Source organism: Battus philenor, unplaced genomic scaffold (genome assembly GCF_028537555.1).
Source record: "Battus philenor isolate CCGP_79_NKW_IND1 unplaced genomic scaffold, ilBatPhil1.0.hap1 SCAF_3, whole genome shotgun sequence".
Taxonomy (NCBI): Eukaryota; Metazoa; Arthropoda; class Insecta; order Lepidoptera; family Papilionidae; genus Battus; species Battus philenor.
In genome coordinates, this window is record NW_027181693.1 from 12,702,463 (window position 1) to 12,715,651 (window position 13,189).

Below are 13,189 nucleotides of genomic sequence, written 5' to 3' on the forward strand. Positions count from 1 at the left end.
TATAAAATTTCTTTGTAGTTCCTATAATTTTGTAACCGCTCTGTTTTTTTCTCTTTGTTGAAATTATATACAAATAATCATTAATTAATATACATATACCGCCATCTATTGGAACATAGATTGTATAGTGTTCCTACCGTCTTTGTTATAAAGTGAAATGTAGGTATATTTCTGAACATATAATAAAAGTTAGTTCTGTTCGAATCTCACAACCGGCGTTTTATTATAGGTTATGGGCCCAGTCGAGTTATAAAATAAACTGTTTTTCTCGCGAAAAGACTTGCACAAGCGTGCCGATTAGTCTACGCAGATTGAGAACTATACGTTTTGTGAACTGTGAGTTGTGATATATAGTTAAAAATTAAAAATGGCAAATCGCTATATCGTGAACGTGCCTAAGCTGAAAGGTCGGGAGAACTACACAGAGTGGGCTTTCGCAGCGGAGAATTTTCTCGTGTTGGAGGGAACTTTTGATTACATCAAAGTTACTAAACCCGAAGAAGCCGCAGCCGACTTAAAAACTAAGGCGAAACTGATTTTAACTATTGATCCATCTCTTTATGTACATATAAAAGAATCTAAGACTACTAAAGAGTTATGGGAGATACTCAAAAATTTGTTTGATGATTCGGGTTTCACCAGAAGAATCAGTCTGTTGAGGACTTTGATTTCTATACGTCTAGAAAATTCTACATCCATGACTTCGTATGTCACTCAAATAATTGAAACTAGTCAAAATTAAGTGGATCTGGTTTTAAAATCAACGATGAATGGGTCGGATCGCTACTTCTAGCAGGATTATCCGAAAAATATTCACCGATGATAATGGCGATTGAACATTCAGGGATTTCGATTACCGCGGACGCCATTAAAACTAAGTTATTGGATTTGGAGGAAGACAGTGGCGACGTGAGTGGAGCATTTGCGAGTTTCCGTAAAAGCTGTAAGGTTGGCAGCCTTGTCAAAAAGGGGCAAGTGTCAAATTCAAATGTGTCAAAGTCAAAATTGAAGGTTATAAAATGCTACAAGTGTAAACAAACGGGACATTATCGCAATCAGTGCACCGGTTCCGATAAAGATTCAGAAAATAACAAGTCTTGTGAACGTAAACAATCAAACGCATTTAGTGCTGTGTTTTTAAATGGTGCTTTCTCCAAAATTGACTGGTATATTGACTCCGGAGCGAGTGCACATTTAACCGCCAATGAACACTGGCTCACAAATGTTTGTGTTCTAAAAAGCATCACACTTTTATGAATGTATTAGGTATAGTTGTAAAATAGATCCAAGTTCAGTTAACATATTGTCATTATGTGATTATTTGATATAGTGGGGGTGTTGAAATTATATACAAATAATCATTAATTAATATACATATACCGCCATCTATTGGAACATAGATTGTATAGTGTTCCTACCGTCATTGTTATAAAGTGAAATGTAGGTATATTTCTGAACATATAATAAAAGTTAGTTCTGTTCGAATCTCACAACCGGCGTTTTATTATACTCTTTGTACTGCATTCTTTCTTTTCTTTTGAATATCAATAAATGAATATTAGTGCTGATTTCGTAATTATTAAGATTTTTTACTATTTTTACTAACCTTATTTACACACACAATTGTTAGTTATTCCAAAAAAAACTAAATTAAAAAATGAGAGTTTAAAACAGAAATAAATGCTTTAAATATAATTTAGAATAATAAATACAAAAACAATCGTTCAATATTCAATTTTTTATTATTTTATTTTCTTTATGCATTCGAACAAGCTAGCAAATCATTCTTAATATTGTTACAAAGTAATTATTAAGCATTGGCTACAATCCAAGGTGTATAGCTAGATACACGAGTGCTGATTCCGGGGTATTCGGAACGCAGATCTTGTAAGCCCCATGACGTGAGTCCCACAATGACGTTATTGTGAAGAACAGGGCCGCCCTGCTCGCCTTGACTTTCGTTGCGATGTTTGTTTGGGTCCACTACCGCGCACATCATGTCATCAGTAGGATACATGGCCCAATAAACGTAGATGTACTTGCATTTTTCGATATTGATATAGTTCATCGGAATGTGTCGCATTATTTCAGATGGCGTCGCACTAACCTATAAAAAAATTTATATGAGTGTGTGTGTATAAGATTTTCGGTCTCTCTTTATGTTTCTGCGAGAACGGTTACAATCTAGATAATTGTAGCACTTTGCAACAGAATCATAAATAGATTGCAATAAAGGTTTTTCGTACCATGTTGATAAAAATATAAAAGTTAAAAAAAATTAATAAAAAATATTAATGAACGTATGGGTTAAAATGTTGTTATTAGAAGTTTAAGAAAACCGAGATACTTACTGAACTTCTACCCCATCCGACAGCCCACACGGGTTCATCGTCTGCGATAACATAATTTCTTCCCGCAATGCTACCTGCGCTGACAAAGTCGCTGAACGTAAAGTGGACAGCGGCGTGCAGGATTGCTACGTCATTTTCAGAATAAAATGGATTAAGTTCGGGATGACTGATGATACGCAACGTAGCGTGGACCTGGCCGCCGCTGTTGGCATATGAAGAACCAACGCGGATTCGCCATGTGTCAGGTGAATCATTCCTAAAAATTAAACCAATATCTTTACTATTTTAATCAATTGTCCTCCTCTCGTTAAGACGGATCTTCTGTTAAGAATCGAACCGACGCATTGCTGCGAGTAAACGGATAAGTCTGAAGTGAACAAGAGACTAGCAATAAAGGGATATTTTCCTATTTCAGTTTCGAATCCTCCGATAAGATCGCGGACCTCTCTCCTACCTGCAATTGAACATTGTGGTTTACATTTAAGATGGAGGATTAAAATTCCTTTAACGTGCATGCAATTCAAATAAAGAGGAACAGTGTGCTAAGCTACAAATGCGTCAGATTCACTTTAAACACTAAAATTGGAAGACAGAAGATCTGAACCACAATTAAAAAAAAACCATATCTTGGATAACAGCACAGGTGCACATGCCCTTTTAATCATGCGTTGGTACGCCACATTTCGTTTGTAATTGTACTGGCTATAACGTGCCTTAAACCAAAGCTACCTATACTTTTCTGCTATTCTTTGTACAGAAATAGACGCCTACCATTATATATTTCATTTACAGTCAAGTTTATGCCCTATCGACAAATAAGCTGAAATTCAACGTACCTCAGTAGTCAATTGGTATAAAAGTTACTTCCCGTATGAGCTTTTTTTAACAAAAATATTGAGTAATAAGAAAGAAAAAACTTTAATTATTAATTTATACTTAACTGCGGCGGCGGCAAAACACGCGCCCAAGAAAATTACCACAGTGAATACCTGCATTTTACTAATAAACAGTACTCACAGATTTTAACGAACACAGCCTTTTATATCTGCGTTTAATCGCCTTTGAATCTAATCTCCGCATAAGCTTCCGTCTTAATTTGATAACAACTAGCCGAAATCGTATTTGCATCTTAGTTTTTCCATGTATTACTTACTATGCAGCGTCGCTATTTACAGTAAGTCTAGATGTTGTTTGTATGTCAACACGAGATTTCTATTAATTGTATAGTTCTATTATGAACAAAATTAGCAAAGGTTCTTCATTTGTTATTATTTTCTTTTGTAACCCAGGCGAATCAAGCCGTCCAGACACACACAAAATTCCCTTTTTAATTATTAATCGGGGTTCACTGATATCCGTGGAACTCAACGGCCAGCGTACATAAAAAAATGTAAAATCTTACCTTAAACAAAATCACTACTTGCATTGCATATTGTTTAACACGGTGGCCACACACACTGAACGACGATATCGCTATCTTGTGGAGCTTGATGGCTATTTGATGATGTATGATCTTTTCATTTGATATCCTTTTTTTATCACCAATAATCATGGTTCCTGATTCGAGTTCCGATCTATTATGCTTTAATACAAATTGGTAAACGAGTACACGATTCGTCAAATTTTTTTCAGTCAGCGCCCAAATATTGACGATTTTATTTATCTACTTTTTATAAATGTGGGCTGGTCCAGCTGTTTTGATCACAAACCCGTGGATGTCAGTGAACCCCGATTAATAATTAAAAAGGGAATTTTGTGTGTGTCTGGACGGCTTGATTCGCCTGGGTTACAAAAGAAAATAATAACAAATGAAGAACCTTTGCTAATTTTGTTCATAATAGAACTATACAATTAATAGAAATCTCGTGTTGACATACAAACAACATCTAGACTTACTGTAAATAGCGACGCTGCATAGTAAGTAATACATGGTAATACTAAGATACAAATACGATTTCGGCTAGTTGTTATCAAATTAAGACGGAAGCTCATGCGGAGATTACATTCAAAGGCGATTAAACGCGGATATAAAAGGCTGTGTTCGTTAAAATCCGTCAGTACTGTTTATTAGTAAAATGCAGGTATTCACTGTGGTAATTTTCTTGGGCGCGTGTTTTGCCGCCGCCGCAGTTAAGTATAAATTAATAATTAAAGTTTTTTCTTTCTTATTACTCAATATTTTTGTTAAAAAAAGCTCATAAGGAAAGTAACTTTTATACCAATTGACTACTGCAGTACGTTGAATTTCAGCTTAATTGTCGATAGGGCATAAACTTGACTGTAAATGAAATATATAATGGTAGGCGTCTATTTCTGTACAAAGAATAGCAGAAAAGTATTGGTAGCTTTGGTTTAAGGCACGTTATAGCCAGTACAATTACAAACGAAATGTGGCGTACCAACGCATGATTAAAAGGGCATGTGCACCTGTTATCCAAGATATAGTTTTTTTTTTTCTTATTGTGGTTCAGATCTTCTGTCTTCTAATTTTAGTGTTTAAAGTGAATCTGACGCATTTGTAGCTTAGCACACTGTTCCTCTTTATTTGAATTGCATGCACTTTAAAGGAATTTTAATCTTCCATCTTAAATGTAAACAACAATGTTCAATTGCAGGTAGGAGAGAGATCCGCGATCTTATCGGAGGATTCGAAACTGAAATTGGAAAATATCCCTTTATTGCTAGTCTCTTGTTCACTTCAGACTTATCCGTTTACTCGCAGAAATGCGTCGGTTCGATTCTTAACAGAAGATCCGTCTTAACTAAAGCTACCTGTTTTTGGTAAGTAGAATTTTAACTTTACGAGCGGAGAACAATTGATTAAAATAGTAAAGATATTGGTTTAATTTTTAGGAATGATTCACCTGACACATGGCGAATCCGCGTTGGTTCTTCATACGCCAGGCGGCCAGGTCCACGCTACATTGCGTATCATCAGTCATCCCGAACTTAATCCATATTATTCTGAAAATGACATAGCAATCCTGCACGCCGCTGTCCACTTTACGTTCAGCGACTTTGTCAGCGCAGGTAGCATTGCGGGAAGAAATTATGTTATCGCAGACGATGAACCCGTGTGGGCTGTCGGATGGGGTAGAAGTTCAGTAAGTATCTCGGTTTTCTTAAACTTCTAATAACAACATTTTAACCCATACGTTCATTAATATTTTTTATTAATTTTTTTTAACTTTTATATTTTTATCAACGTGGTACGAGGAACCTTTATTGCAATCTATTTATGATTCTGTTGCAAAGTGCTACAATTATCTAGATTGTAACCGTTCTCGCAGAAACATAAAGAGAGACCGAAAATCTTATACACACACACTCATATAAATTTTTTTATAGGTTAGTGCGACGCCATCTGAAATAATGCGACACATTCCGATGAACTATATCAATATCGAAAAATGCAAGTACTTCTACGTTTATTGGGCCATGACTCTTACTGATGACATGATGTGCGCGGTAGTGGACCCAAACAAACATCGCAACGAAAGTCAAGGCGAGCAGGGCGGCCCTGTTCTTCACAATAACGTCATTGTGGGACTCGCGTCATGGGGCTTACAAGATCTGCGTTCCGAATACCCCGGAATCAGCACTCGTGTATCTAGCTATACACCTTGGATTGTAGCCAATGCTTAATAATTACTTTGTAACAATATTAAGAATGATTTGCTAGCTTGTTCGAATGCATAAAGAAAATAAAATAATAAAAAATTGAATATTGAACGATTGTTTTTGTATTTATTATTCTAAATTATATTTAAAGCATTTATTTCTGTTTTAAATTCTCATTTTTTAATTTAGTTTTCTTTTGGAATAACTAACAATTATTTATATAAATAAGGTTAGTAAAAATAGTAAAAAATCTTAATAATTACGAAATCAGCACTAATATTCATTTATTGATATTCAAAAGAAAAGAAAGAAAGCAGTACAAAGAGAGAAAAACAGAGCGGTTACAAAATTATAAGAACTACAAAGAAATTTTATAAGTATTTGAAGGCAGACGAATTTTTTTTAATACGATGATAACTCACGAGGAACAACTTTTTAAAAAAATTTTATAGGCTCTACGCATAGGCCTATATCAGAGAGGTAAACATTGTACGCATTGAGTAAAGGAGTAAAGTAAAATGAGTAAAGGAGCACGTTTTCCCGCATTGGTTCTACACCGTATAGGAGCGATCATTTGATGATTGGTAAAAAGGGCGCTATTATATGTAGCAGGATTTTTGAAAACCCAACACGTCTGCATTACAAAGCCATACAACCCAATTGCTTTGTTTATAACGTTACCGACGTATAGTAAAATGAAGACATAAATGAAAGGTAAAATCAAGATCTTTATGAAAGAAGCGAAATCTGAAGCATAACGGCGGAGATATAGGTTATATTGAATATTATACTTCTTTTTGAAGAAAGTTATAGCATTTTGAGACACTCAATTTTGGTTTGTTAGTTTGACAATAAGCAGAAAGACGGTTTAATTCTTGTTTGAGTTTAACATGACTGTAGAAGCATTTATAAATAGAATAAAATCTAGGTTAACATATGCGCGCGCTGCTGCGAAGCATTCGTGCACCTGCTCGCCTGCCAGTCTAGTCTAAGTCTACACACTTGCCATTCGATTAAAACAATTAATCAAACGAAATACAAAATAGTGCGCGAAATCTCCTTGTGTTACATTTTTCATCTCATATTTTATTCGATCGGTCATATCCAGTATAAATTTGAGCTGTTAAAAAATCTATCGAAAGATAAACATGGTACGGAGGTGTATAACCTGTCACACAGAACTAAAAAATAATATATAACAATAATATGTAATAACGCTGTTAGTGTTTGAAAACTATAATATCACTTTTATGTTGTGGCGTCATATTTATTCAACTCCGGCAACGGTGTTAATGAAATATATCAGTACAATATTTTCACTACTAGTTGCGGAACAAAATTGTAAATTTATTATTATTTCGTTAAGCTTTAAAAGGTTTCTATTAAGTATTCTTAACTAGATGCAATTATACTTCTATTTAGAGACAGGTTCTATTTAAGCGATTGCGCAGCAAAAGTAAAATATTTTTTTTTAATCATAAATACTTGCGTTCATGCACATGACGGAATATTTGAAAACTTGATACAGCTATGTATCATCATAAATGAATCTTTTTGGTTTAACTTATTTAATAACCTAATTACGCCATCTTTATTTTTAATAAGGGTTTTTAACCTGATTATAATAAATCAATGCGCGCCCGCTATTTGACGCCGATTATTGATTATTATTGAAATCTCAATACTGAACCGATATTCCCATGTGATCGTTTAAAATACAAAACAATTCTGTATAGACATACTCATCAAACACTGAAACTTCTATTATTCATGGCTGATAAGATTTTTTTATATATGATATATTAACCAGGTTAACCAGTGACAGCTTATATATATATATATATATTTATATATATATAAATATATATATATATATACATATTAGGACCTTGAATAAGTTCTCGCTGTTTTTTGAAAGATGGCGTTGCGGCACTCTGTGCCTGGAATTTCGTACGGTAACAAATCACTAAAGTAGTGCTTATATGTAACCTTAAATTATAGTAGAATAGAGTTTACCACAGTGTCAACTTCATATTTATTTGCCTTTTGTGAAAATGTGTACTTTTGTGCCAAATAAAGTGTTTTTGCGGGGAATTTTATTGCACTGCTTTATTCAGAAAAAATCTACAGCAGAAGCACACAGAATTCTCGTTGAGACATATGGTGACAATGCTTTGTCGAATATAACGTGCAGAGACTGGTTTAGGCGCTTCAAAAGTAATGATTTTGACCTTGAAGACAAAGAGCGTTCTGGAGCACCGACAAAATTCTAAGACAAAGAATTGGAGGCATTGCTTGAAGAAGATCCATGTCAGACGTTAGTAGAGCTTGGGAAAACGTTACAAGTAGATGCGTCAACAGTTTCAAAACGTTTAAAAGCGTTAGGAATGATCCAAAAGCAAGAACATTGGGTGCCTTATGAGTTGAAGCTGAGAGACGTAGAGCGACGTTTTCTCATGTGTGAATTGTTGCTTCAACGACAAAAGAGAAAAGGTTTTCTGCACCGTATCGTCACTGGGGATGAAAAGTGGATTCACTACGATAATCCAAAGCGAAAAAAATCGTGACGTGACGTAACCAAATATCCATGGTTCTAAGCTTCCTTTCTGCATTTGGTGGGATCAGCGGGCGTAATTTATTATGAGCTGCTTAAACCTAATGAAACTATCACGGGAGCTCGCTATCGACTTCAGTTGATGCGTTTAAGTCGCGCTCTGAAAGAAAAGCGGCCACTATACGAGCAGAGACACGACAAAGTGATTTTATTACATGATAATGCTCGGCCACATGTGGCAAAACCAGTCAAAACTTACCTGGAAACACTTCAATGGGAAGTTCTACCCCACCCGCCGTATTCACCGGACATAGCCCCCTCCGATTACCACTTGATTCGGTCGATGGCGCACGGTTTAAGCGAGCAGCGCTTCCATGTTTTTGAAGAAGCCAAAAAATGGCTTGATTCATGAATTGCCTTGAAAGATGAGTCTATTTTCCGACGGGGGATTCAATTGCTACCAGAGAGATGGGAGAAAGTGGTCTCTAATGATGGACAATACTTTGAGTAATGTCATTGTAAGCATTGTATTTCAAACAATTTTTTTGGAATAAAAAAACAGCGAGAACTTATTCAAGATCCTAATATATATATATATATATATATATATATATATATATATATATATATATATAATATTTATTATAATGAACATACGATAGCTAAAAGAATCATGTCTCAGTATTTTGCATTCTCTGTATTGTGCATTCTCATACCCATTGTCTTTGCAGTGCGCCACACATAAATATACCTGAAAAGCTTATACATATGTATGCAAATATTAAGAGACCTTGGTAAAGCTTTTTATAATAATAATAGTGTTGTTAAAAGTACACGTAAAACTTTTCCCGATAAATTGTAAATTTAAAAATTAATTCTTAATAAATTTTTGGGTCTTATTTCCTAGTTAAAACGCAATACACGAAAAAAGCTTTTGTTCTAAAGTATACCTTATAATTAAAAAGTTCCAAAAAACTCGACTGTATGGCCTGTTTTTTAAACATAAATTATTAAATATTTAGAATTATTTTCTTGATAAGACTTATTTCTATCAATTTTCGATTTTCATTTTACATTAGAACATTTGTCCGATATAGTATGTAATGCGACGGTCTATCTCTTTCATAATTTAATATTTCGTCAGTAAAGTGTTGTATTATTAGCTTATTACGTGTATATGACTAGAAATTTTGGATTAATTAATCGGTATCTTATCTGAATACATCTAGTTTTAACGTAAATAGCAATTCATTGTATAGAAACTGATACCTGGAAAATTATTGTTCAAAATTATATGATAGGACTATGTTTCGAATGTAAGAAGGCATTTATTACACACAACCACGGGTTTGTGAGCAAAACAGCTGGACCAGCCCACATTTATAAAAAGTAGATAAATAAAATCGTCAATATTTGGGCGCTGACTGAAAGAAATTTGACGAATCGTGTACTCGTTTACCAATTTGTATTAAAGCATAATAAATCGGAACTCGAATCAGGAAACATGATTATTGGTGATAAAAAAAGGATATCAAATGAAAAGATCATACATTATCAAAGAGCAAAGGCTTCACAAGATAGCGATATCGTCGTTCAGTGTGTGTTGCCACCGTGTTAAACTTTACAAATATTATATGCAAGCAGCGATTTTATTTAAGGTAATATTTCCATTTTTTTATGTAAGCTGGCTGTTGAGTTCCATGGATATCAGTGAACCCCGATTAATAATGAAAAAGGGAATTTTGTGTGTGTCTGGACGGCTTGATTTGCCTGGGTTACAAAAGGAAATAATAATAAATGAAGACTAATTTGATTTCATTGACATGAAGCCTTTGTTAATTTTGTTCATAATAGAACTATACAATCAATAGAAATCTCGTGTTGACATACAAACAACATCTAGACTTACTGTAAATAGCGAGGCTGCATAGAAAGTAAGACATGGAAATACTAAGATACAAATACGATTTCGGCTAGTTGTTATCAAATTGAAATGGAAGCTAATGCGGAGATTAGATTCAAAGGTGATTAAACGCAGATATAAAAGGCTGTGTTCGTTAAAATCCGTCAGTACTGTTTATTAGTAAAATGCAGGTATTCAATGTGGTAATTTTCTTGGGCGCGTGTTTTGCCGCCGCCGCAGTTAAGTATAAATTAATAATTAAAGTTTTTTCTTTCTTATTACTCAATATTTTTATTAAAAAAAGCTCACACGGAAAGTAACTTTTATACCAATTGACTGCTGCAGTACGTTGAATTTTAGCTTATTTGTCGATAGGGCATAAACTTGACTGTAAATGAAAAATATAATGGTAGGTGTCCATTTCTGTACAAAGAATAGCAGAAAAGTACAGGTAGCTTTGGTTTAAGGCACGTTATAGCCAGTACAATTACAAACGAAATGTGGCGTACCAACGCATGATTAAAAGGGCATGTGCACCTGTGCTGTTATTCAAGATATAGTTTTTTTTTTCTTATTGTGGTTCAGATCTTCTGTCTTCCAATTTTAGTGTTTAAAGTGAATCTGACGCATTTGTAGCTTAGCACACTGTTCCTCTTTATTTGAATTGCATGCACGTTAAAGGAATTTTAATCTTCCATCTTAAATGTAAACCACAATGTTTAATTGCAGGTAGGAGAGAGATCCGCGATCTTATCGGAGGATTCGAAACTGAAATAGGAAAATATCCCTTTATTGCTAGTCTCTTGTTCACTTCAGACTTATCCGTTTACTCGCAGCAATGCGTCGGTTCGATTCTTAACAGAAGATCCGTCTTAACTAGAGCTACCTGTTTTTGGTAAGTAGAATTTTAACTTTACGAGAGGAGGACAATTGATTAAAATAGTAAAGATATTGGTTTAATTTTTAGGAATGATTCACCTGACACATGGCGAATCCGCGTTGGTTCTTCATATGCCAACAGCGGCGGCCAGGTCCACGCTACGTTGCGTATCATCAGTCATCCCGAACTTAATCCATATTATTCTGAAAATGACATAGCAATCCTGCACGCCGCTGTCCACTTTACGTTCAGCGACTTTGTCAGCGCAGGTAGCATTGCGGGAAGAAATTATGTTATCGCAGACGATGAACCCGTGTGGGCTGTCGGATGGGGTAGAAGTTCAGTAAGTATCTCGGTTTTCTTAAACTTCTAATAACAACATTTTAACCCATACGTTCATTAATATTTTTAATAATTTTTTTTTAACTTTTATATTTTTATCAACGTGGTACGAGAAACCTTTATTGCAATCTATTATAAGTAACCGTTCTCGCAGAAACAAAAAGAGACACCGAGAATCTTATACACACACACTCATATGAATTTTATTATAGGTTAGTGCGACGCCGTCTGAAATAATGCGACACATTCCGATGAACTATATCAATATCGAAAAATGCAAGTACATCTACGTTTATTGGGCCATGTATCCTACTGATGACATGATGTGCGCGGTACTGGACCAAAACAAACATCGCAACGAAAATCAAGGCGAGCAGGGCAGCCCTGTTCTTCACAATAACGTCATTGTGGGACTCACGGCATGGGGCTTACAGTATCTGTATTCCGAATACCCCGGAGTCAGCACTCGTGTATCTAGTTATACACCTTGGATTGTAGCCAATGCTTAATAATTACTTTGTAACAATATTAAGAATGATTTGCTAGCTTGTTCGAATGCATAAATAAAATAGAATAATAAAAAATTTAATATTGAACCATTTTTTTGTATTTATTATTCTAAATTATATTTAAAGAATTAATATCTGTTTTAAACTCTCATTTTTTAATTTAGTTTTTTTTGGAATAACCAACAATTGTGTGTGTAAATCAGGTTAGTAAAAATAGTAAAAAATCTGAGTAATTACGGAATCAGCACTAATATTCATTTATTGATATTCAAAAGAAAAGAAAGAAAGCAGAACAAACAGAAAAAAACAGAGCGGTTACAAAATTATAAGAACTACAAAGAAATTTTATAAGTATTTGAAGGCAGACGAATTTTTTTTAATACGATGATAACTCATGAAGAACAACTTTTTAAAATTTATTTATAGGCTCTACGCTTAGGCCTATATCAGAGAGGTAAACATTGTGCGCTTTGAGTAAAGGAGTAAAGTAAAACGAGTAAAGGAGCACGCATTCCGGCATCGGTTCTACACCGTATAGGAGCGATCATTTGATTGGTAAAAAAGGCGCTATTATGTGTAGCGGGATTTTTGAAAACCCAACACGTCTGCATTACAAAGCCATACAACCCAATTGCTTTGTTTATAACGTTCCCGACGTATAGTAAAATGAAGACATAAATGAAAGGTAAAATCAAGATCTTTATGAAAGAAGCGAAATCTGAAGCATAACGGCAGAGATATAGGTTATATTGAATATTATACTTCTTTTTGAAGAAAGTTATAGCATTTTGAGACACTCAATTTTGGTTTGTTAGTTTGACAACAAGCAGAAAGACGGTGTAATTCTTGTTTGAGTTTAACATGACTGTAGAAGCATTTATAAATAGAATAAAATCTAGGTTAACGTATGCGCGCGCGGCTGCGAAGCATTCGTGCACCTGCTCGACTGCCAGTCTAGTCTGTCTACACACTTGCCATTCGATTGAGACAAAAGAAATTAATCAAACGAAATACAAAATAGTGCGCGAA

At 34.6% G+C, this 13,189-nt stretch overlaps 3 protein-coding genes and 1 long non-coding RNA gene across 5 annotated transcripts in view; 2 read left to right on the forward strand and 2 right to left on the reverse strand.

Annotated features, from left to right (window-relative positions):
* Positions 1-13,189, reverse strand: part of kcc (solute carrier family 12 member kcc) — a 355,477-nt gene that overhangs the window by 128,628 nt on the left and 213,660 nt on the right. The window lies entirely within an intron of this gene.
* On the reverse strand, positions 1,724-2,881 carry LOC137926604 (trypsin CFT-1-like). The gene is made up of 3 exons (XM_068770271.1): positions 2,658-2,881; positions 2,352-2,607; positions 1,724-2,107 (listed from the first exon to the last, which is right to left on the reverse strand). Exons 1-3 carry the CDS (start codon positions 2,864-2,866, stop codon positions 1,811-1,813), a joined length of 762 nt encoding a protein of 253 aa, XP_068626372.1. The 5' UTR covers positions 2,867-2,881; the 3' UTR covers positions 1,724-1,810.
* On the forward strand, positions 4,973-6,083 carry LOC137927009 (uncharacterized). Its single transcript, XR_011107725.1, has 3 exons — positions 4,973-5,132; positions 5,205-5,455; positions 5,700-6,083. It is a non-coding gene; the product is annotated as an uncharacterized lncRNA (long non-coding RNA).
* Positions 11,083-12,224, forward strand: LOC137927027 (trypsin CFT-1-like). The gene is made up of 3 exons (XM_068770803.1): positions 11,083-11,324; positions 11,397-11,652; positions 11,864-12,224. The coding sequence occupies exons 1-3, from the start codon at positions 11,098-11,100 to the stop codon at positions 12,158-12,160; spliced, it is 780 nt and encodes a 259-aa protein (XP_068626904.1). The 5' UTR covers positions 11,083-11,097; the 3' UTR covers positions 12,161-12,224.